General features: G+C 35.4%; 2 protein-coding genes across 4 annotated transcripts in view; one reads left to right on the forward strand and one right to left on the reverse strand.

The window, feature by feature from the left end:
* NRG3 (neuregulin 3) overlaps positions 1-25,587 on the forward strand; it is a 1,185,022-nt gene that overhangs the window by 655,714 nt on the left and 503,721 nt on the right. The gene's annotated exons all lie outside the window — the stretch shown is intronic.
* LOC118830121 (biogenesis of lysosome-related organelles complex 1 subunit 2-like) lies at positions 2,192-2,551 on the reverse strand. The gene has a single exon (XM_036737012.1). It carries the CDS (start codon positions 2,549-2,551, stop codon positions 2,192-2,194), a length of 360 nt encoding a protein of 119 aa, XP_036592907.1.

A 25,587-nucleotide genomic window follows, 5' to 3' on the forward strand; every position in this document is an offset into this window, starting at 1 on the left:
TAAGGTTAATAATACTTGTGATCACCAAGGTCTAAAGGACAGATATCTATATAATAATCTACATCTACATCTATATCTATCTATACATAAATACACACATTTGCATGTGTGGGAATATATACGTGTATATATATATATATATATATATATATATATATACATATATACATATATATATACACATACAAATTTTATGTGCTTTGTAACCTTAAGTTTCTATTAAAAAATCAAAAACTGTGCTGTAGACATACCAGGCTACTTTGCTCTTCTATGATTTCATCCTGCCTTTGAATCAATTAATCAATAGTTATTTATTTAGTTCTTACTGTGTGGCAGGCACCGGGCTAAACTGGAGGATTCAAAGAAAGGCAAACATATCCTGCCCTCATGGAATATGCACAAACGCACACACACACACACACACACACACACACACACACACACAGAGGCATCTCTTCTATAACATGACTTTCCCCAACGTGATTTCAAAATATTGCAGGTCAGCATAAGAAATTAAATGGGAATTTGGCAGAAGCCACAGATGTCATATGAAGGCCAACAGATGACACAGAAAAAGTTTAGAAACTCAGAAATACATAAAATATATGTATAGTATTGTATAACCTCAACATATTTTATCTTTTAATATCATAGTAATGCAGACTTCCTCTCTGATACAAAGGGAAGGCCAAAAATATGTATGTAGATTTTCCAGATGAAAAGGACTGCCCTCCTAAGTCCTGAGATGTGGAAGTAGTTTCCCACTAGAATAAAAGCTTTGAGGGCAAGGAGTGTCTTTTTTTCATCTTCGTACTCCAGCTCCTGGCCAATCGTTTTAAACATGGTAAGGATGACAGAGTCAGAATATGGATAGGAATTGTACCAGTGATCTCTATTAGTTAGGGAACTACTTAATGAGGAAATTCTCTCTATTGAGACATGTTGACACCTCCTCTGCAATTTCTAGTTTGAGAGATTTGCCTAGAGCACTGTGATTTGCCCAGGTTCATATGTCAAAGTATATGTCAAAGGTGAGATGTGAACCTAGATTGTCAGCTCTGAAGTCTTTTTTTTTCTTTTCTCTAAACCCTGCTGGCTCACTATACACACTATGCACTTAAAATATTTATTAAGTTCCTTTCAGTTGAAGTAAAATGAATCTCTTCTCTACTCCAGCTGTGCAATATCAGTCAAATTCCCAACCTGGAATCCCTCAGAAACATTCTATCTCCAAATTCACCAACAATTCTTAATGTGGCTTTTACCCTCATTTTGACCTCCAGCCTTCTAGTATTTTCTTTTTTTCTTTTAGACAGCTAGCCTCATCCTAACTCCACTTGCCTGGACTGATTTCTTTGATCATACATTTAAATTATATACTTAACTTCCTCTCAAATATCTCAAATCTATGATCTGCTGCTGTGATATATGTTTCAAGGTTATCACCACCATCTCCATTCTTTGTTTTATTCCACAGACTGCTGAATATTTCTAGAGTGAAGACACCATGTTGATTAGGCATATTATATAACTTCACTATTGCTCAGCCAACCATTATTAATCTCCCACTGAGTCCCTATCAAATTCTGTACATTGTATGTGTTCCCACAATCTAATAGTCTCTGAACCCCACCCTTGCTACCTTCACTGTATGTGAATGGCCTCCTCTTCCACTTTAATGAGGAAATCGATGCCCTCTAAAGTTAGGTTCCAGAACATTCTTCCTAGCCACCTTAACTCTATATTAGAGGGTTGACAAACCTTTATACCATGCTTTCTTTTTTTTTTAGAGTCATATGTTGGCATTTATTATTTAAGTTCAAGAACAGGTTGTGAAAGGGGTGGCTGTGGGAGGGCCTAGGGGAGAGAGAGGCAGGAGATAGAGAGAGGAGAGTCCCTCATCTGTTTCTGCTCTAGATGGGGTTGATCCTGATTTCTGAGCTTTGCTCCAGGACATGCAACAAAGCACAAGATAAGATGAGGGTGGGGGGTACTGGTTTAGGAAAACATGGTGGGGTGGGGGTGGCCAGAGTTAAACATCCAACCAGAGGTGGGGGCGGGGATTCTCCTTGGATCAGCAGCATCACTTCTTTTTAGGAACTGAAGCACAGTGATAAGTTCCATCCTACTTATTTCAGCTCTCATAAAATATTCTTGTAGCTATAAGTCTTTGTGCTAAAGAATTCTTTCATCACCTTTCTAACTTGTACTTTGCTTCTAGTTTCTTTGAATATGCATCCAACTTGTAAGCTGCCTGCTCAAGAGCTGCTACTTGCTCCTCAATTAGAGTGATCTGATCCAGATAAGGCTGAAGTGCTCCATACTTCTGGTTTGAGTCCTTTAGGTTTCTACTTATGTTTACTGCAATATGTTTCATTTCTAGATACTTCAAGCTAGTCAGTTTGTTCATATTTTCCAGAACTTTATAGTCTTCACTGGTAGCTGTCAGCTCGCCTGTCAAGTATGTGGCCATTTTGGAGAACAAGTCCTGGCACAGCCCCGTGATGTCTGCCTTGGTGGGCTCCATGGCCTCCTCGGCTGTCTCCACCATGGCATCGTCTACGCCAGGGAAGGGAGGAAGGAGAAAGGATGGAGGGAAGGATTAGATGGGGAAGAAGGAGGAAAGGGAGGGGGAGGGAGGGGAAAGGAGAGGGGCAGGAGTGGAGGGGAAGGGAGAAAAGGGGAATGATACCATGCTTTCTTTTACCTTTTTCCCTCTGCTTGCCCAAGACAAAGCCCTTCACTTGATTTCTTGATTCCCTCAAAAAGTACCTCAACATAGATATCTTCAGAGCCTAAATCTTGAGATTTGATTTCAGTTCAGGACTGCTGTCTTATATTTCCACAGTTGCCATCCTGACAAAAATAAGCCTGTTCTGTAATTTCATCTTCCATGACACATTTGTGATCTGTTACTTTCCCAATGTACTATCAAGATATTTTGACTGAGAAGGGGTTTGATCAACGCAGAGAGTTGTTTTGAGGGAGAAGAGGAATCAAAATAACAAATTCCATAACAAAACACAAAATCTTTTTGGAAGAAAAGCAAGGAAATGATAGATACATGAGTATTCTAAACAGAAGAATCTTTGGAACACTTGACTATACATGAACCAAATGATTGAAGGAAAATCAACATGATGTCTTAGGGGAAAAAGAAAGGAAGGAAAAAGAAAGGAAAAAATCAAAGCTAACACTAAGCATGAACTTCCTCTCCAAACCAATTTCTTCTCACTTTCCTATTTCTGTTAATAGTATAATCTTTTTCCTATTCACTTAAAATCAGAGTTATCTTTGAGTTCTTCTTCTTCCTCACCTTTTCCATAATTAAATCAGGAAATATAATGTTGATTTTCCTTCAATCAAGTAGATCATGCCTATTCAAGTGCTTCAATCAAGGATACTTCTGTTTAGAACAGACACTTATTATCTCCCTGCCCTTCATCTCAATGAATTTTGCTCTTTATTACAGATTTTTTTTATTTGACCCCTCCTCTCCCTAAAAACAACTCCTTTCATTGACCAACCCTTTCTGAGTAAAACCATCTTGATAGTATGTCAGAAAAGAAAAGAACATAAGTATGTCAAGGAAGAAGAGAATATAGGAATGCATATAAGTAGAACTCTTATCACTAACTGTTATCTGACAATTGTAGGGGCATAGTTTAAGAAACATCGAGTACATAACATTTTTATTTTTACTTAATAACTTATTTCTGCTTCCAGGTCCTATATTAACATTCATTACACTGATATTTATTGTTATTCTATAATGATGTTATGAAAGTAGATGCTTCTGTTTTGTTGAATATGTGTTTATTATTTTAAGAGAAAGCAATGAGTGTTTGTGTACCATGATTTTCTTTTGTGTTTTGTGCGTGACATAATAAAAACTTACAATGAGCATAATAAGAAACTCTAGGAATTGTTCATTATGATAATACAATAACATAAATGGTCATACTTTAAGGGAATTACAAGATTTATTAATAGAAAATATAGGTTTGGGAATAAAAGAAAGTTTCTCTGAATGAGAATTAGCATGTCCTTAGTCTTAATTTCCATGTGTAATTTTAAAAGATTTGTAGTGAAAGGTCTTCCTTGGATGAACAGATTGGGCCACATATGAAAGCTAGCATTTACTAGAATATCCCTAGCATTATGAATGTTTTCATAGTTTATAGTAATGCATAAAAATCTGCACTGAGACACTCAAGTGAAAGTCTGTAGTTCTGAAACAAATTCCTCCCATGACGCAAGGAGATTTGATAGTGAATGCAGAGATCTCATGGGATCTCATATCAGGTTTGTCCCCATTCAAATCAGTGCAATCTTATGGCTCTTCCCTTAGTGGATATGTAGTAACAATATCTCAATGACTTTCATGTCTATCCCATAATCAAATCAGTGATGTTTGCCATTTATAAGTTTTATATTTAAAATTTCATAACTCATTATTATTTATTTCCCACTCTCCAATATTTCCTGTTAAAAAATAAAATCCATTACAGTCTTCTTGATTTTATCACATCTTTGTTTCAATATTAAGAATATTACATTTTTGAAAGGATGTAGATAGAATTATAAAACTGTACAGGATAGAAGATAGAATTATAAAACAGTCAACCAATAGCAAAGAAATGAATTTTTTCAGAGACAACTTGCCACAGTGACTTGAAAACTGGCCTCAACAACAATAAGACCTAGGTTCAAGTCTAGTCTTTTATATATACTGACTGCATGACTATAGGTGAATCTTTTAATTTATCAGGGTCCTAGACAACTCTCTAAGTATATAAGTTGGGTATCAGATGCTGACATTCATTGGTTACTAGTGAGTTGTTAACAATCGTAGAATGTTAGAGATTAATCAACCTTAGAAATATCATATTGCAAAAAACCCAGTTTTACAAATAAGGAAGCAACAAATCAGAGAACCTAGTCAGACATCTAATAAGTCAAGGATTCAAGATTTGAACTCAGTCTCTAGACATCACTAGCATGGTGCCATGGACAAAGGATTAGATTCCAAGTCAGAAAGTCTAAGTTCAAACACTATCTCTGCAACTTAGTACTGGTGTGACTTTGAAAAATTGCTTTGGCTCTCTGGGCCCATTTCCTACTTAAAAAAATAATGTGTTGTACTAGGCAATCATTGAGATGACTTCCAGTTTTCAATTCTATATGATATCTCCCCTTTTCACTACTCTACAAGTTTCTAATCATGCCAAAATTTCCTTGTTGTCCATCTAAATTCTCTGCAATTTTATTCTCTAATGTTTAGTGCCTTTCATCTGAAACAAAGCAGCTAGTGGACCCCTGTTTTCCCTGTAAATCACTGCTTGCAATTTAAAATACAGAGAGTACATCTTCATGAAACAAATGACAGGGCATTGCTATGTGGTTCCGTAGTTGTGCACATTAGACTTGTACGTCCCTGTGCACACGTTCAGGGAACAATCTTTATAGCCATGTGAGCTATAATAGGCAGTAACAATTACCACAATGAATGTCACACTGGAAAGAACTAAAAAACATATCTTAGAAATATTGCCAACAGTAAATGATTCCAGCATCTGCTGGAAGTCTCATTCTGCTAAAGCTGAGCATGTGATATGCTCTTGACTTCCCTGGTTCACAACTTGCCATTTAGATAAAATAAGAGGATTCAGAATGGAACAATGTTATGTAGTTACATACCTACTTTAGGAAAGTTGTTTTATAAAAAGTTCAAAGAAGAGTTAGAAGTGGCAGGAAACTAAATAAGATATGATGTAGAAGGCATGGGGCTGTTTAAAATATGAGTTTTATTGATTTGTTTGGACATTTTCTTTTTTTTTTTTAATGCAATTTATTTATTTAACATATTTGGTTTTCAGCATTGATTTTCACAACAGTTTGAATTACAAATTTTCTCCCCATTTCTGCCCTCCCCCCCCACTCCAAGATGGCGTATATTCTGGTTGCCCTGTTCCCCAGTCAGCCCTCCCCTCTATCACCCCCCTCCCCTCTCATCCCCTTTTCCTTTCCTTTCTTGTAGGACAAGATAAATTTCTACGCCCCATTGCCTGTGTATCTTATTTTTTAGTTGCATACAAAAAGTTTTTTTGTTTTTGAACATCTGATTTTAAAACTTTGAGTTCCAAATTCCCTTCCCTCTTCCCTTCCCACCCACCCTCCCTAAGAAGTTGAGCAATTCAACCTAGGCCACACATGTATTATTATGTATAACCCTTCCACAATATTCATGTTGTGAAAGGCTAACTACATTTTGCTCCTTCCCAACCCATCCCACTTTATTGAATTTTCTTCCTTGACCCTGTCCCCTTTCCAAAGTGTTTGTTTTGATTACCTCCACCCCCATCTGCCCTCCACTCCATCATCCCCCTGCCTTTTATTTTTTTTTTTTATCTTCCTCCCTCTTCTTTCCTGTGGGGTAAGATACCCAACTGAGTATGTATGGTATTCCCCCTCAGGCCAAATCTGATGAGAGCAAGGTTCACTCATTCCCCCCTCACCTGCCCACTCCCCTCCTCTCCTAGAACTGCTTCCTCTTGCCACCTTTATGGGAGATAATCCACCCCATTCTATCTCTCCCTATCTCCCTCTCTCAGTAAGTTACTCTCTCATCCCTTAATTTCATTTTATTTCTTTTAGCTATCTTCCCTTCATCCTCAACTCACCCTGTGTCTGCTCTCTTTCTTTTACATATATATATATATATATACACACATACATACACATACATACATATACACATAGATACATGCATACATACACATTCACTTATATATATACATAAACATATATATATGCATATATATATATATATGCATATTCCCTTCAACTACCCTAATACTGAGGTCTCATGAATCATACTCATCATCTTTCCATGTAGGAATGTAAACAAAACAGTTCAACTTTAGTAAGTCCCTTGCAATTTCCGTTTCTTGATTACCTTTTCATGCTTCTCTTGATTCTTGTGTTTGAAAGTCAAATTTTCTATTCAGTTCTGGTCTTTTCACTGAGAAAGCTTGAAAGTCCTCCATTTTATTGAAAGTCCATATTTTGCCTTGGAACATGATACTCAGTTTTGCTGGGTAGGTGATTCTAGGTTTTAATCCTAGCTCCATTGACCTCCGGAATATCGCATTCCACGCCCTTCGATCTCTTAATGTAGAAGCTGCCAGGTCTTGGGTTATTCTGATTGGGTTTCCACAATATTCAAATTGTTTCTTTCTGGCTGCTTGCAGTATTTTCTCCTTGATCTGGGAGCTCTGGAATTTGGCAACAATATTCCTAGGAGATTTCTTTTTGGGATCTATTTGAGGAGGCGATCGATGGATTCTTTCAATTTCTATTTTGCCCTGTGGCTCTAGAATATCAGGGCAGTTCTCCTTGATAATTTCCTGAAAGATGGTATCTAGGCTCTTTTTTTGATCATGGCTTTCAGGTAGTCCAATAATTTTTAAATTATCTCTCCTGGATCTATTTTCCAGGTCAGTGGTTTTTCCAAGGAGATATTTCACATTGTCTTCCATTTTTTCATTCCTCTGGTTCTGTTTTATAATATCCTGATTTCTCATAAAGTCACTAGCTTCCACTTGCTCCAATCTAATTTTTAAAGTAGTATTTTCTTTATTGGTCTTTTGGACCTCCTTTTCCATTTGGCTAATTCTGCCTTTCAAGGAATTCTTCTCCTCATTGGCTTTTTGGAGCTCTTTTGCCATTTGAGTTAGTCTATTTTGTAAGGTGTTGTTTTCTTCAGTGTATTTTTCAGTATTTTTTTGGGTCTCCTTTAGCAAGTCATTGACTTGTTTTTCATGGTTTTCTCGCATCCTTCTTATTTCTCTTCCCAATTTTTCCTCTACTTCTCTAACTTGCTTTTCCAAATCCTTTTTGAGTTCTTCTATGGTCTGGGGCCAGTTCATGTTTTTCGTGGAGGCTTTGGTTGTAGGCTCTATGACTTTGCTGTCTTTAGGCTGTATGTTTTGGTCTTCTTTGTCACCAAAGAAAGAATCCAAAGTCTGAGACTGAATCTGGGCGCTTTCGCGTCCTGGCCATATTCCCAACCAACTAACTTGACCCTTGAGCTTTTCAGTGGGGTATGACTGCTTGTAGATTACAGAGTTCTATGTTCTACGTTTGGGGGGGAGGTGCCAGCTCTGTCAGAGCCACTCCTCCTTCCCCAAGGACCCCCAGTCCAGACTGGGCTCAGATCTTCGGCAGGCTGTGCACCCCTGCTGTGATCCGCCACTTAATTCCCCCCAACAGGTGGGCCTGGAGCCGGAAGTAACAACAGCTGTAGCTGCCCCACCTCCGCTGCCCCCGGGGCTGGAAGCCGAACCACGAACTCCTTCCACTCCCGCAGCTTTTCCCACTGACCTTCTCAGCAGTCTTTGGTGTTTGTGGGTCGAGGGGTCTGGTAACTGCTCACGTATTCAGGGCTCTAGGGCCCCCTCCGCCCGGCTTCTGGTCTGGATCGTCCACGCCGCTCAGGCTGGGCTCTGCTCCACTCTGTTCCCAGCTCCCAGCTCCCAGCTCCGTGTGGAATAGAGCTCACCCAGAGACCATCCGGGCTGTCCTGGGCTGGAGCCCTGCTTCCCTCTGCTGTTCTGTGGGTTCTGCCGTTCTAGAATTGGTTCAGAGCCATTTTTATAGGTTTTTGGAGGGACTCGGGTATGGAGCTCACTCTAGTCCGTGCTTACCAGCCGCCATCTTGGCTCCGCCCCCCTTGTTTGGACATTTTCTAATTAGAATCCCTCCATTTATTTAATTAAAATAATCAAAACCATTAAGCAAAATGGTTTTGAAACAAAAAATTATGACATAGTATTCAATGTTCTACAATTTATCGTTTCTTAATATAAACAAAAAAAATGTCACAGGATTGAATAAATCACTGATCCTGGAGTCAAAATACCTGAGATTAATTCCCACTTCTGATTCTTAATAGAAAAGATGACTTTGGGCAGGTCACCTACCATCCCCAGTCCTCAGTTATGACAAATGATAAATTAGGTTATTGGACTAAAAAACCTCACAGTTGCCATCCTTATAAAAGTATATGAGCCCCTTATCCAGGTGTGCTTTAATACCAGTCATGTAAAATGAACATTTGTCTTTACATTTTATCTCATTCTGTTGTCTTTTAGTGTTGTTTCAATATGTCTTGTTTGTAAATATGACGTATGATCTTACTTTTATCCCTATAAATCTTCTCATATTCTGTCTTTATAATCCTTTGTACTCTTTGTTGTGATGTGACTTCTCCTTTTAAACTATTAGATATACAACCTTTAAGTATCTTCTATCTTTATGAAGTGACATTTTAAATTTGTAACACATCTATTTCAAAATTATTTTGAGATATGGTATAAAATGTTGGTCTAAACCTATTTTCTATCAAGCTTATTATCAGTTTCCCCTAAGGTTATCTTGAACAAGTTATGCTCTCTTGACTAGTTTTTATTCTTGAATTTGTCAAACACAGAAACACAGAATTTGTCAAACATAGAAATTCTAGATTCCATTTTTCTTATTTTTTAATTATTTCCTTAAAATGCTTAATATTCTTGTTCTTTCATATCTGGTGAAGCTCAAAAGCCTCTTTTCATAATAGTGTTTTAAATGCATAGAATATTACATAGGATTAGAAAGGAAACAAATTATATGGAAATGCAAATGTCATTTTATTAAATTACTAAATTAAATTATTAAATTATTACACAGGCCACCTGAAATTGGTCTCCAGTCTCCTTGGTGCTGTATAGATCCCTGTTAAACCCTCCTTCTAAGAGCAGTGAATCCAGTCATACTTATTCTTGCCAGGAGAATGGAAAGGGCATTTTATATGTTATTTGATACTTATACATACTCTATAAAATAGGTGCTTTCATTATTCTTGTTTTATAGATGATGATATTGAGTTTGGAGAGGTTAAGTGATTTGCTCAGGGTTACTCAGGTACTGAACAACTGAGTTAGAACTCAAACTCTGATGTATTTGACTCTGTATTCAGTGCTGTGTGCTCTCTGTCACCACTGGAATTTTTGGAATAGTTTGGATTTATTCTGTTTTGGCTTCTTGTTGCCTAATTTGTTTAGGAGTGGGGACCCCAATACATTATAATTTATAGCTTTTGCTTTACAGTCTCTGCTTATTGCTTCTTTCCATCTTTTTCAACTTTTTGGTTTCATTCAATGATGTAGTTTCAAAACTCTGTAGGCATGCCCTGATCACATATCAATAAAGCTCCAATATGAAAACATACAGCTATCAGATTAATTTAGGATGTGTGAGTACACTTGATGAAAGTATTCTTTGCTTCAAAAAATGATTTGCCACTAATTTATTTTAAATAGTATGGTCTTGGTTATTTAGTAAACTTAGTACTCAGACTGCAATCACTTTTACAGAATACATATGTTTATGTGTCTGTACATACACATATTTTACATAATTTCACAGGTATGCACAGATACATTTATATTCTAAAAACTGAAGCCCATTACAACTACAATGCTCGAATCTTCACCACTATGTTAGAGATCCTAAATTCTTTGGAAAATCCTTTCCTAGAACCAGGAGGGCACATGATACAATGACTACAAAAATTTTATGGAAAACAGCTGTGAGAGACTTAACAATTCTTCAATGTAATGCCTGATTCAGAAGCATATTCCCCACCTTTTACAGAGGAGTGATGGACCAGAAGTATGGAATAACACATGCACCTTCTGCCATGCCCACTGTGTTGACTAGTTTTGCCTGATATTTACTTATTCCACATGAGGGCTACTTTTTAGGGAGTAAGACAGTAGAGTGGGGGAAAGAATGGAATTTAATACAGAAGCAAAAAAAAAGAGAAAAGGAAGATAAGAGAATCAATGAAATGTTAAAAAAAAGAGAAGATATCATTGATAAGTTCAGAATTATACAGACTAACAGCAGGACAGTTTTATTACTATGATATTGAACTTAACATGCTCTAAAAATTACATGATAAAAGTTCACAAATTCACATATAATCCCCCTTTTTGTATTTCTTTGTACAGTGAAATGTTCATGTTTTCTGATAATATCTTTTTAAATATTAAAAATTTCCCATTCCTTGGCTTTCTGCACTTAGCAACATGCCTATTTGCCAAAAGTATCTCTAAAGCTTCAATCACGTTAGTGGTCCAGTACAATCCATCCCATTGATTGGTTAATGTTTACCTTATAGGACAATCAATCATGATCTAATAATTCATTAGGCTTCTTATTTTCTCATTAAGCTAATATATCAATCCAAAGGATTGTATAACATTTTTTCAGTGAAGTCTGGAGCTATTGAGACTTTGATGTATTCAAAGAAACAAGTCAGATTAATCATTACATATCACAGGCAGAGAAAAGTCTTTATAAAAGTGCTAACTAAACATATGAGAAATTTGACTTGAGAGGTGGTTCCCTGAAACTATCTAAGAGGAAAAGAGCAGTCAGTAAATTGTTTTCCATTAGACACAGATGCCTTAGAATACTCAAGTCTTTCAACTAAGAAATAAAATCAAGCTTGACTCACAGGGGTTCAAAGGTAAGAATCCATTCCCTCCATATTATCTTACAATTTATTTATTCATTAAGTGCTTATGCCTTTTTTAGATTTTAGGAATATTTTTTTATTGAAAACAATATTAAACACCCATATTACCAACTAAGCTTGCATATTAACTATTTAAATTTACATTTATTAATTTCAAAACATCAAGTAACATAATACATTTTCATTTGTTCTAAGTCACCATCAGAATTTTTTGTCCATTCATTCTCATTCCTTTCCCCCCATATACTATTCTATTTAGTGTGTACTTTTCCTCAGTCAATTTTTTCACTTTTTATTATTTCGTAAAAATCTGTCCAAATTTCTTGAATTACTCAAACATATTGGTTTAATGGTATTATAGTATTTTATTATATTAATATGCCATGGGAATAGGAATTTTCCTTTTTATCTCTATATTACTGGTGTATACAAGTCTTCTTTTGATTGATTGAGTTGATGGATGAGCTTACAGTACTCAATTTTGTCATTTTTTGTGTGTGTCTAAATTTTTTGCGTGTCTAAATTTCCCTGCTTAAATTGTGCCTTTCTTGGTAGAAGGGACCATGATTTCTTCCTCCTTGTGTCTTCCACAGTGTCTAGCATAGTGGCCTGTCCAGTGTTTAATTATAAATGTTGTTTAGGACTGATATTCAAGTTTTTTAAGAATAAGAATTATATGTGATTGTACCTGATAGCCTATATCAGACTGCATGCCATCTTGGGGAAAGAGTAAGAGAAGGTATAAAATTTGAGAACTCAAAATCATATAAAAATGAATATTGAAAACTAAAGATAAATAAATGAAAAGAATAAGAATTATAAATATTATAAAGCTACTATACATAACCAAATTATCCATGAGAGGCAAATGAAGAAAGACTCTATCTGCCTCCAGAAAAAGAGATGACAAGCAGAAATATGTATAGAATAAAATGCATGTGTGTGTGTACCTGTTTGTGTCTAATGTCAACCATCTCTGAAATGGGGAAGAGGGGGTATGAGGGAAGGGAAGAAAAAAGGGGAATAAAGGAAATTTACATTATAACTTTGTTGTATATTTAAAGGGAATTGTGAATTTGCTGAATTTGGGGTTTCATGTGCAATCATTTTTTAAAAAAAATGGTAGTATGTTATGGAAAAGCTTTTTTATTCAATAAATGAAAAATAAATTAATAAATTTAAATTTACTAAAGAATAAGAAAGATATGAGCATATCCCTTTGGGAGTTTCACAGTTCCACACCATCAAACAAACAAACCCAAAAAACAATATAAAGAAATTTCCACCAGATGGAAAGCAATTTGACTTCAGTAAACATAAACTTAGATCAGTTTAAAGAACTGAGAAGGTAAATAAATTGATTTCCTTCATAACTAAACTGAGATGGAAAGCCACCCTCAGTATAAGATTTCCAATGTATAATTGTCATGTATCCTGAAAGTACAAAAGAGTATTAGATTTACAGGTAAGTGGTAGATGCAATACCAAAGAGCTCAGCTCCACAGAAAAAAAGCTTTTTTCCCCAGTCACATTTTATATCATCTGGAAAGGGAGAGAGTAAAAAATGCCAAGATTCTCTTGTTCTACTATTAGCCAAAATCTTTTCATTTCTCTAATATAAAATAAAATAACCTACAATGAGGCAAGTATTTTTTTAATGATTTATTCTTTTGTACAAGAAAATAGGGGAAAAAGAAATTGTAATTAAAAACTGTTCTTCAAATTTTAAATGATAGTAATTCCTTTCATATTTGATTTACAGGAACTTGGCTTGCTGAAGAGTCTAGAATAAATTTGCTATTGCTGGTTAAGATACTTAGGAGGTGCTTTACAGTCAGGAGGTTGTAAAGGCTAAGTAATGAGCTCTTGGAAACCGTACATTGGAAGGAGTCCCAGGCATCTTGGGTTCTATTCTTGGTTCTACAACTAATTAGATATGAGAAATTGGGCAAATAATTTAACCTTCGTAAACTTCGATATCATCATATGTAAAATAAGGGTTACAGTATTTGCCCTACCTAAACATGATTATGAGTAGCAAAAATAAGAAAGTATATGTAAATAATTTATACAAAATATCAATAGATAGCAAAAATTTGGATATTTGTCAAGCAGTTATATCACAGATTAATGGAAAAATGTAAATTCCACTATATCTTCAATACCTTGGGCAGCTCTTGGTATATAGAAAGTAATGATTTGATCATTGAATTGACCCTCAGACTTCCTTATCTTTTTTTCCCCCAAGAATGTCTCTCCAGTCAAAAGTAGTTTCAAGATTCCTACAAGATTCCAACATTAAGATTCTATTTTTAAAAATGTATTCAGTTATATGCAAGACTATAGAACTCAGAAGTTGAAAGAAACCCAGCCAAAAGCTGATGGAAAGGGATTACGAGCAATAACACTCTAACACCCAATTTAAGTAAAAGCATGAAAAGAAATAAAAATGTAGCTCTTACCCTGGATTCCCTGGGCTCCAAGCTTGATCTTTTTCGAGAGTTGTTTTCCTTTGGAAATATCCTTTCAGAGCCAGAATTGTTTTCAGTATAATTTTACAGAGTTTCTTGATTGTTTCTTTATTATTATGTGCAGTTTATCATGTATTTGTATAATTGTTGTAATTACAATGTACCATGATGTAATTACAATGGGTAATGATGTTGTAAAACTCCCTGTTAAATTTCAGGAATGTATTTACGCAAAACAGTTTTTAAAGTTCAGTGTATAATCTATTTTGTAATCTCTTTTAGGCACCAAACTGAATGTGTTTGTATTGTATATAAAATGTAGCATTAACTTTTAAACCCCATTTTCCAGTAATGGGTCTTAAATGTTTACAATGCAGAGAGAATCAGAGATGTTATATTCTTTCTTTTGTAGGCAATATGAAAAGTAGGTCCACTTGTCTTAAAATCACAGGTGTTATACCTGGTGTTCTGGCCAAACTCCAGCTCCTAGTAATTGCATTCTGACTACAAAATTGTGCCTGCAATTTGAATTCTACCAAATAGTCTAGGTTCAACGTTCTGTCAGTAGCGTCATATTGTTTTCTTCTATTGTTCAAGTGATCATACTTGGTTCCAAGGTAGTTCTTGTGGCAAGTTTAGAAACTTTAAATAAATCTATGAAACCAAGAGAAATAAATTATATACCAAGGTCTTTTAACTCCATGATCTTTCATAAGAAATATAGTAGGTACTTGTAATTTTGCCTGCCTTACCTTTGCACAGAAACTAAAGCCCTGAGGTTTTATTACAATAGACTGCAATATTACTTTTTTCTGGATTTTTTTAATGAAACACAGATACCAAGGGAACAGTTTGGGTCAGTAAAGTCAACTAAATCTAATACAGTTTGAAAAGTTCATTAGTGAAAGTTTAAGAAGTGCAATACTTTAATTATTTTCATATTTATCTGTCATCTTGAAATTTGAATTCTCACATTATGAAGAAATATTCTACCCTAGTGGTTGTATTCTGAAATGTCCTCCATTAACCTCTTCTTCCCAGTACAAGACCATCCTAAGTTAGGTGTTACCTACAATGTAAAATGTACGTTGAATGACTACAGGGTGACTCTTGTACCCAAATATATCCCTAGTAGCCTCTGAATTATAGACCTTTAAAATCCAGTTCTGTTGGATTAGGGCATTATTTCTTTTATAAATTAATAGACTCCTTATAGTTTCTATTCCAAGCTGCCTCCATCAAAAAGCTTCTTAAACCACCCCTTCTACCTTCGCTCTCAGGAAAGCGCCTGTTCTCTTCTTACTTTGCTGAGGAAATAAAAGCTGTTCTTTTAAATTTGCTCTGTCTCCCATAATTCATTTCCTCCAAATATAAACTGATTATGTATCTAATTCCTTTCAAAATTGTTTGTTCCTTTTTAAATTGCTTTTGTCATTGTTATCATTGGTCATCTTTGCCCTGCTCTCTTCACTCCGTCATCACTTAATAGAGATTTTCTAAGTTTCTCCCGAACTTGCCTATTTTGTACTTTCTTATAATTGGTTTAACCATTCCCAAATAGGTGGGCATCCTCTTTCCAGTTTTGTGATACTAAGAAAAGAGTCGCCATAAATATTTTTTTTTTGTCCACAAGTCCTTTTTTTCATTCTTTGATTACTTTGGACTACATGTGTATTAGTGATATTATTAGATCAATGCACAATTTATGGACTTTGGGGGCATTATTTCAAATTTCTTTCCAGAATGGCTGAAACAACTCACAGCTACACCAAAAGTTCATTTATGTACCTGTTTTCCCACAGCCATTATATTTTCCTATTTCATCATCTTTGTCAATGAGATGGGTGTAAGATGGAACCTCAGAGTTGCTTTAATTTGTATTTCTCTGATTATTAGTAATTGGGGAATAGCTCTTATCCTTATAAATATGAATACATTCTTTAAATATCTTGGGTGTTATTCATCACAGAAAGTTAGTATAAATTTTTTTTCCCTTTTTTCTCCTGTTCTCATTTTAACTATATTGGTCTTTTTGTACAGAAATATATTTTAATTAATTTTATATAGTAAATATTTTCCTTTTATCTTCTGTGATCCTGTCTATCCTTTATTTGGTAATGAATTCTTCCCCTGTCCATTGACTAGAAAAGCAATTTTTCCCTTCTTACTCTAATTTGTTTATGATATGACCATTTATAGCTACATATCCATTTGGAGTTTACATTGGTATCTGGAATGAAAAGTCAGTCTATACTTAACTTATAACAGCTTGCTTTGTAGTTTTCTTAGTAGTTTTTGCCAAACAATCAGTCCTTAGCCCAGTACCTGCTGTGTTGTGATTTATCAATTACTGTAATAGTGTTTAGAGAAAGCTAGGTAGTGCAGTGAATAGAGGCCTGGAATCAGGAAGACCCTGAATTCAATTCCAATCACAGACACTTACTAGCTCTGTGACCCTAGGCAAGTCACTTAACTCTGTTTGCCTCAGTTTCCTCATCTGTCAAATAAGCTGTAGAAGCAAATGGCAAACCACTCCAGCATCCTTACCAAGAGAACTCCAAATATGGTCATGAAGAGTCGGATACAACTGACATGATTGAACAATAGTGGATATTTGCTTTACTATGCTGCGTACCTAATCTGATCCACTGATTAATGTCACTATTGTGAGAAGCATGCTTGCTTTAGAAGGAACAGCACTCATTGTGAAGCCAAGAAAGTTCTCATTTTTTTTGCATTTATTCTACATTCCTAGTAAATGGGTAACTCCTGAATGGAGTATGCTTGCTTAGACAAATGCAAGCCTTTTTATGCTGCTCCCAATTCAAATTTCTCCCCTTGCTCTCCATTGGCTAGATGCAACCTTCTGAATTGCCCACTTCATGTTCTCTGACTTGATATGTCCCCCCTCAAAGAGCTCATTAAGTACAAGCTTCTGACCTTTTACTTAATCAGAAATTCTGGTTCTGTTAAGAACCAGTTACCTCTAACTTACATCCAGTTATCACTCAAAGCTGGGAGTGGAAACAGAATTCCTTCTTCCTGTGGAGACAGAAGTCCTTCTTTTGTTTCTCACACTGTATTTTTTAACCACTAACAAATAATTTGGATTTTGCCTCCCCATCTGTGGCCCATCTCCTCACCAACATTAGCTTCTGTAATTGTGTACTTGATCCCAGTTATTCTAGTGTTAACTTTGTTTTTTTTTTTTCTAATAATACTTACATTTAAATGTTTTAACCTCTAGATTAAAGTGTTATTTACTGAGAGTCTTATGCTCTCTCTTCCAGTTTGTGCATGCTCCACTGGGGAGGAAGTTCTCAGTCACAGTACACATCTTTGGGGTTTGTTGTCATTGACCTTCTATTTGCTCTCTATGCTAGTGTACAACTATGGAGTGCATAGAGTATTCTTATCTAAGGGTGTTTGTATTTGTTAATCTACTCCCAGGGAAAATTACCTCTGAGTCCCACCCACTGCTAACAACTCCCTTTGAACTATGCTATTTACAGGAGCACTAGTCATGTGACCTTTGCTTAAATGGAGTTGGTTTTCTCTGTAAACAAACATACCTCCTGAAATGCTACATATACTATGTTAATCTTCCCAGAAAATCAATAACTTAAGAAAAAGCAAGCTCCCCACTCTAGAGAATCCTGAAATTCCTAAACCTCCCTCTACCCCACCAGATAAAGGATTTTTTAGTACATACATAGTCTAAATTCTCACTTGAGAAAGCAAAGTAGTATAGGATGTGGTGCAGTCTTGAACTCAGGACTGATTTTTCAGGTTTCCAGAGAGTGGCCTTTGACCTACAACTACAAGGAACTCCTTTCAGATCACAGTTAGTAGACTCTACTCCTAGGCAGGCAAGGAGCACTTTATAATTTTCCTTGTGTCACTCTTACTCTGACATTGACCACCACTCTTCTGCTCACTCTCTGACTCTCTAGGCTAAAAAAATCTTTAGTGTTGGTAGCAGGAGAGATAGCTGCCAATCAAAGGGTATTTCATAATGTATCTTCTCTATAGAACTGAATTATATTCAGTAAATAAGTACATGTTTACTCTTTCTTTTCCATATACATAATTCTGTCCTTAGTTTTTAAAGACTATTGTTTAAACAAAATGGTAAATTCCATAGTGTGTTGAACTTGGTCACATAATGCTCTGTGTTTCAATCCTGTATCACATACTTCTAAATTTTGTGTTCTCGGACAAGACTCTTAGCCGCTCTATATCTCAGATTCATTTTATGGAAAATCAGTTCTATAATATCACTTACATAGTTTGTATGCTCAAATTTAAAAAAAAATTGCAAAAAAGTTTGTGAAGCTTGAAGTGGTGTATTACACGTGGAATATTAATATCTCTGGCACAGATAAAAATGAGAATATTTTCTAAAGGAAGAGCAGCCTGAAATAATATTTAAGATTTATATTTTAATTTCCAAGACACCTGGTCCTCCTCAAATCTTGTAAAAGTAACAATAAAAGAACTATTATTGCTATTTGTAAGGAAGCAAATAAAAAACAAATCTTTTCTGTCCCAGGATAAATTCCACAAAGAAAAACTTCAGTCCTCCAGGATAACTCTAATAGAAAAAAAAAAATAAGAATGAGATGATACATTTTCTCCTACCTTTATCAATATATGCAGTCCAGTTATTGTCTTGGCTTATAAATGCCAAAAATAGCTTAGGTGTTTGTGTTTTATTATTAAGCAATAAAGATTCTTGGGAAGATAAATAGTGGTATCTATCTGCCAATAATTTAGGGGGAAAAGTATGGATTTCTTGATAAAAAAAATGAATCACTGAGTTGTACGAAAGAAACATTGAGAATGAATTTCTGAATGTGGTGAACTCCCCCCTCTAGAATTGTCATTGCATACATTTACAGTGAGAGTGGATGAAATGTCTTCCCCCATCTCCAAGGCAGCCAAATATTCTGCAGGTATCTGGGACCATTTTTTCACAGTAGTACAATCTGGATTTCTATTCTTCTTCTCTGAATACATTAAGGACCAAAAACACCACTAGTCCAGTGGTGAGATTTAAATAAATTAACAAGCAGTTCTTCATGGAATCTGACCAAGGTACTGCCTCTGCTGCTGACTTGGTGGGAGCAGGCCCTGCCCCTGCTAACAAGCAGTTTGCAGAACTCAACCTAAAATTAGGTACTGGTTTGGCAGAAACTAGAGAACTGGCTAAATCCCACCACTGACCACTACAAAGTGTAAGCTAACTTTTAGAAGACACTTTTCAGGAGTTATTTTAGACTTCAATGTTCTGCCATTCAGAAATATTTTTCCCCCTACTCAAATTGAGGGGTGGCTGATCTAGTGTGAACATTAAGTTTCTGTTTGTTTCAATATACAAATCAGAAAATCCTAGCCTCGACAAGCAGCCTCAGAGGGAATAAAAATCACCAAGTTTGGTGATTGTTTCCTTCCTCCTAAAAGCTTAGTTTAACTTACTCAGGATTCTATTTTCCTTCCCCTTCCCAATCAAACTTTCCAACATTTTCCTCACCATCCTGTAACTTTGATAAGGAAAATGAATCATCAGTCGTCTGGTGAAAATAAAGCATGAATTGTTGGCCAATGCAGATTTTTCAAGAATATATCTTGCCAAACAAACTTAATTTCCTTTTACTTCCAAATAACTAACCTCTTATAAAGCAAAGGACAGGAAATGGAAGGCACATACTCATAGAATGCAAAAGATGAAAGGGTCCTTAGAGATCACTTGGTCTAAATTCCTCATTTTCCAGTTGAAGTCAACTCAAGTAGAGGATTAGACTTCACAAATCACAACTAGTAAATGACTGACTTAGGCCTTGAACCCAGGTCTTCTGATTGCACATACTGCATTCTCACCTTTATAACATGTTTCCTCCTCACTATCTTTGAATTCATTTATATTGTTTTTATTCTAAACTTCTGTCTTTGGTAAGGTAAGAATAAAATAAAAGGTAAAGCAGCTGGCTAATTATTATGGTCAGGGAACTTCTACAATATTCTACTGTGTATGTAGCAGCCTTTTTCAAATAAGGAAATTATTATTATTATTGCTGTAATAAATAATCAGGATTGATTCTATTTAGGTGGAGTATAAACATCTGACTCCTTAATAAAAGTTGAGGGGCTCCAAATAGTTCTATGGCTTCAAAATCTGGTTGATTTACTCTATCCTGGTGCCTGAAATTATCACTATTAATTCATCCCTTTGAGGTGATACAGGTGCATTCTGTTACAAAGAAAATAACATTTGAGAATTTTAAGGCATTCAGCCATTCACAGATTATTAGAATCAATTTTCAGGACCTGGTTCCAGTTATGTGCAAGATGGTTTAAACTTTAAAAGGCCCTCCAAATTTTGTGTATCTTTCTGCATAGTCAGTCAGCAAACATTTATCAAGCCCCTACTATGTGTCCTGCACTATTCTAAGTACTGGATCAGGTGTTACACAAACCCTGTATGGTAATCAACACAGCTACTGTCATCTGTAGCTTCATGAAGAAAAGTAACTGGAACATAGGTATTATACTACTCCTGCATTCTGACCTGATCAGAACATATCTGGAGGAGCATATTCAGTTCTGAGAACTCCAATTTATGAAGGAAATTGGCAAGTTACCTTGCATTTAGGAGAGGGCAATCAATATCATGATGGCCTAAAGACCATGCCATATGATGGTTAGATGAATGCACCATGGTTATTTAGCCTGGAAAAAAAAAAAAACAAAACTTATAAAGAGAATGTGATATAGTTACAATCAAATATTAGAAAGTTTCTCATATAGATAAATAATTTAATATATTCTGCTTGCCCCCAGAAGACAGACTTAGGGAAAAATACCTGTGAATTGTAGGGAAGCAAATTTGTCTTGATAAAAGTAACTTGTTGACAATGAGAGTTATCCGGAAAAAGTGTCTCTGGAGGGGGTAGGGAATGGTTCACCATATTTTAAGATCTTGAGGTATAGGTTTTATGAATACTTATTGTTGACGTTGTAGGGATGATTCCTGTTATAGGTTGATGTTGGAGAAGATGATCTCTAGGGGCTCTTTTGGTTCCAAGATACCTCCTAAGCCTTATCCATTGACTTAATACTTTACTAAAATTGGAATTTTTCTATTTTCTTTACATGTTCAACACTTTGCTACCTCATTATTTTGTCTTGCCATGTTTCTTAGTCCCTCAAATTCCCCCATCTGTTGAATCCTTACCCATGTTTCAAAGCCCAGCTCAAAAGCATCTTTATCTGTGAAGCCTTCTCTACAGATAGCTGAAACAGATAGACACCTTTCTCCCTCTTCAAATAGCACTTTGAATCTAGTTCTCATTTGTACTTGTAAGGTGTTATTTTGTATTGTACTTATTTGTATGTGTGCCTTATCATATATCATCCCTCAGCTCCAGGCTAGGTTCCAGAGGGTGAAGAGATGCATGTTATTAATAGATGGTTGTTTTTGTTTAATTGAATTTGGTAATGGAAAGTGACAGGAAGGAAAAGAAAAAAAAAATTGTATTATCAGTAGGACCAAGGAAGACAACCATCTGCCACCAAAAAGGGAGCCTTTAGGTAACCACTGGAAAGAATGAAGTCACTAGATATCTGAAAGGGGGAAGTAATTATATATGTACACGTTGCCTCTCCAGATTGAATATGGGTTTATTAACAACAAAAACTGTTTTCATTTTTTTCTTTTTTTAATTATCCGTACTCATTAGAGTGTCACTTAATAGCATGCTTTATATTGATTGAATAGGGAGACATAATGGGGTTCCCATGATAAAAGTTACCTACTACACAATTTTGTCTAGAGTTCACCTGGCTAATAATAATGCGAATCATACTGTGTCTAGAGACTATGTTTCCCTTTTACATCTCCAAGCACTTACCAATTTAATGAATATTCCTCGCAATTGTAAGTGAAAGCTCAGATACATGGTTCTGTTACATCCAGGGTGAATATGACAGATAATGTGAATCCCTGATGTAAAGGACCTACTCAAAAGAAAAAAAAAAGTGTAACACCCTGTAGATCCAGGAAGTCAGTAGGGATCATCAGATAGACATTGAACTCACAGTGCAGAGAGGGAACTATCTCACTTTGCTTCTCTGTAAAATGAGGGGGTTGAAATAGATAATCTTTGAATCACTTATGCTCTAACATTCTGTGATGTTTATCTCCAGGAATAGGAGAGTAACTATTCCTCTGACACTCAATGTCAGAGTTCACATGGCATGAATCAGCAAATGAACATCTCTGTGAGGAGCAGTTGCTCTTCATTACCATGATCAGGCCCAGACTTTTCAGCACAAGTCTCTTGTGTGTATAGAAATTGGCTGCATTTACCATCTTGCTGCTACAGAACAATTTAAAGCCAGATTTCTTTATAGATTAATTCAAAAATACGGGAGGCAACCATACCTATATTTTAGGTGTTATTATAGGATCCTCCAGGTACCAAGGCTTAGAATCACAAATTGTAGCTAACAATTAAGAATATTCTTGTCCTCCACTCACCTTAAAGTCATGTGATTAAAATGCAACTTTTCTAATGGTGTATACAGAGACAGTTTCTGTGCCTTGGGATGTTTGCTAAAGACAGAGAATTAGGGGGGTGAGTCAAGGCAATACAAAGCAGGAATTACAGAATCACTTTTATTGCTTTAGCTAAAGTTTTTGTTGTTGTTATTTCTTCATTGTAATCACTTAATTTCATTTAAAAAGAATGACAATTACTCATTTATGGTTCTAAAAAGAATGACAATTGCTCTTTTATGAATAGGAAGGATACTTCAAAATCCTTTCATTTATGATTCTAATAAGTTCTTTTTATGCTTTTGATGGTATGATCAGTGGGTTAGGGGAAATGAAGGGCTATATTAGATAGATAAATGAATAGATCAGAGGGGGGAGGGGGAAAAGGAGGGAAAGAGAGAGAGACAGAGAGAGACAGAGACAGAGACACCAACAGAGACAGAGCGGCAAACAGACCAAGTAATAGAGACATAAATGATAGATAATAGATTAATAGATGACAGAAAGAGAAATAGATTAGATAGAAAAATAAATAGTTCATGCATAAATGATAACTACATAGATTGTTAGCATGAGGTAGATAGATAGATAGATAGATAGATAGATTGATAGACAGACAGAAATAGGCAGGCAGACAATATATAAAGTGTTTGCAATTAGGATAATAGAAAAATATGATTACTGTTATTAATAGGTAGAGCTTATATATTTCAGTTTTTGTTAGATGCATAATATCATATTTTCCCATATGAATGTGTTATGAGCTGTCTCCACTTTATTAATCTATGGATGTTAGCTAATACAAAGGATTCTCTGGATATTTTAAAAATATTTTTATAGTAAAGATAATGCCCATATTTATGTTTATCAATCTTGAGTTTTATCTTCCTTGGCCAATCCTTTGGGCCCTCTTCCTCTTCCAGTCATACATGTTTTCGTCTTTTATTCCATTACTTGTGTGCCTATCATTACCTATATTATGGCCAACTAAAATCTGTCTTTAATCTTCCTGTTACCCTCTAGGGTACCTGAAATTTTCTACTTTTCTGAAGATATGGTATTTCATGCTTCTAATCTTTTTTTTCATCACTTAGAGAATGTCACTGTTTAAAAAGATGAAGTTTAGTGACAGTGAGTAGCTTGAGTTTATTGGAAATGCTATATAATTTCCTTCAAGAACTCTATCTTACTTTCCTCCTTTTATTATATTCTGGATCCAGATCATTATCCATCCTGTATTGCCAGTCTATAACAAATAAATTGAACTAACCCTAAGAGCTAACTCACCAACTACATGTAGTAATTAGGACAATTTGCCTTCTTCATTCACTTAGTTTTCCTAATGAATTACTATGCTGATCCCTTTCAAGAGGCCAAGATCATCATTGTGGAAGCCATATAGTACTCTGGGGATTGATGCTATCAGCACAATGCCTTCCACAAACTGGAGCATCTGAAGAAACTCACCATCTGCAGAAAATCCTTCTTGATTTTGGAATTTGGTGGGCTGTCCTTCACGAGAGTGGCAAACAATTCACAGTGAATATTTCGCTATTTGCTGTCTTGCTTAATATTGGTAATTAGAAGATTGTTAAACAGTTTTACCTCTGTGAATGAATCTTTCAAATGAATTCATAAAATCTTAACACATGTACAAAAGAAAGATCACTAGAGAACACTTCAAGCTACCATTTTCCCTCTACTAAGTTGAGTTCATTTTTTAATCAACAAACACAATTGTATCTTATAATGTCTATATGTCTCATTTAATTATGTAATAGCAAATATATAATCAGTTTTAGAGAATGATGAATGATGTTTGTGCTTGCCACATCTGATAATGTACAATTCTGTTATTGAATAAAATATTCATGATAATGGAATCATCAGGCTTTTTTTTCGCTTCTTCATCTTGAGTCATATTTTTCCCATAAAATTTCCACTGTTTTCCCCTTCTTCCATGTTCTGTATCTCATACATAACACTCTGTCTCTCAGTTCTATTCCTTTTTAGCTATCACACAGAACTAGAAATTATTCTCTCTTCCTCTTGGCTTCCCTATGTTTTCAATCAGCATACCACCTTTTGCAAAAAAGGACTTCCCTGGTCTCCCCTACTCCTTGTTCCTTCTTTACGAAATTTTTGTTGTTATTGTTGTTATGTCCAACTTATCTTGACCCCATCTGGTGTCTTCTTGGCAAAGATAATCAAGTGGTTTAACATTTCCTTTTCCAATGAATTTTATTGATGAGGAGCTGAGGCAAAATGATTTGCCCAGGGTCATATATCTAGTAAGTATTTGAGGCCAGATTTGAGCTCACAAAGATGAGTCATCCTGACTCCAGGTCTGGCACTTTCCACTGTGCCACCTAAATGCCCTCCTCTCTCTGAGATTACCTTCTATCTATCCTGAATATATATATATATATATAATATATATACACAGTTGTTCTCTTCCCCATTAACAGAGGAGCTTCTTGAGTACAGGGATGGCTTTTGCCTTTTTTTATCCTCAAGATATATTGCTATACCTGGTAAATAGTAAGTGTTTAATAAATGCTTTTTAACTTCCTTTTGACTTAACTTGTCATTAAGGTTACATAGTATGTCAAGTTACATGTTGACTTCCTTATAAGGAACTTGTCAGATTATACATAGAATTTCTCTATTTCTTTATTCTTTCTAATATGAATTTGTGTTCAAACTACAATAATCTTCATGACAGTCCCTTTGCTTGTATTCTCCCCTAGCACTGCAAGGCAATAGAACTAAGTACATCCCATTAAATTTTATACTGGTGCATGAAGCAATCAATTCTGCCAACTCCTTTGTTTGTCTCAGAAGAAAATATGCATAGCATCCCTCCATTTGGCTACAACTGCTTTTTGTCTTTTGATTTCATTTGAAGAAAAAATATAAATTTGGATGTGGTTCAATTCCTCCAGTAGTATATTCTTAGTCACAAAAGTGTC

The sequence above is a fragment of the Trichosurus vulpecula genome, chromosome 8 (genome assembly GCF_011100635.1).
Source record: "Trichosurus vulpecula isolate mTriVul1 chromosome 8, mTriVul1.pri, whole genome shotgun sequence".
Lineage (NCBI taxonomy): Eukaryota > Metazoa > Chordata > Mammalia > Diprotodontia > Phalangeridae > Trichosurus > Trichosurus vulpecula.

Excerpts from the sequence above, each read along its gene's own strand:
- LOC118830121 (XM_036737012.1), bottom strand. The coding sequence starts at position 2,551 with ATGGTGGAGACAGCCGAGGAGGCCATGGAGCCCACCAAGGCAGACATC.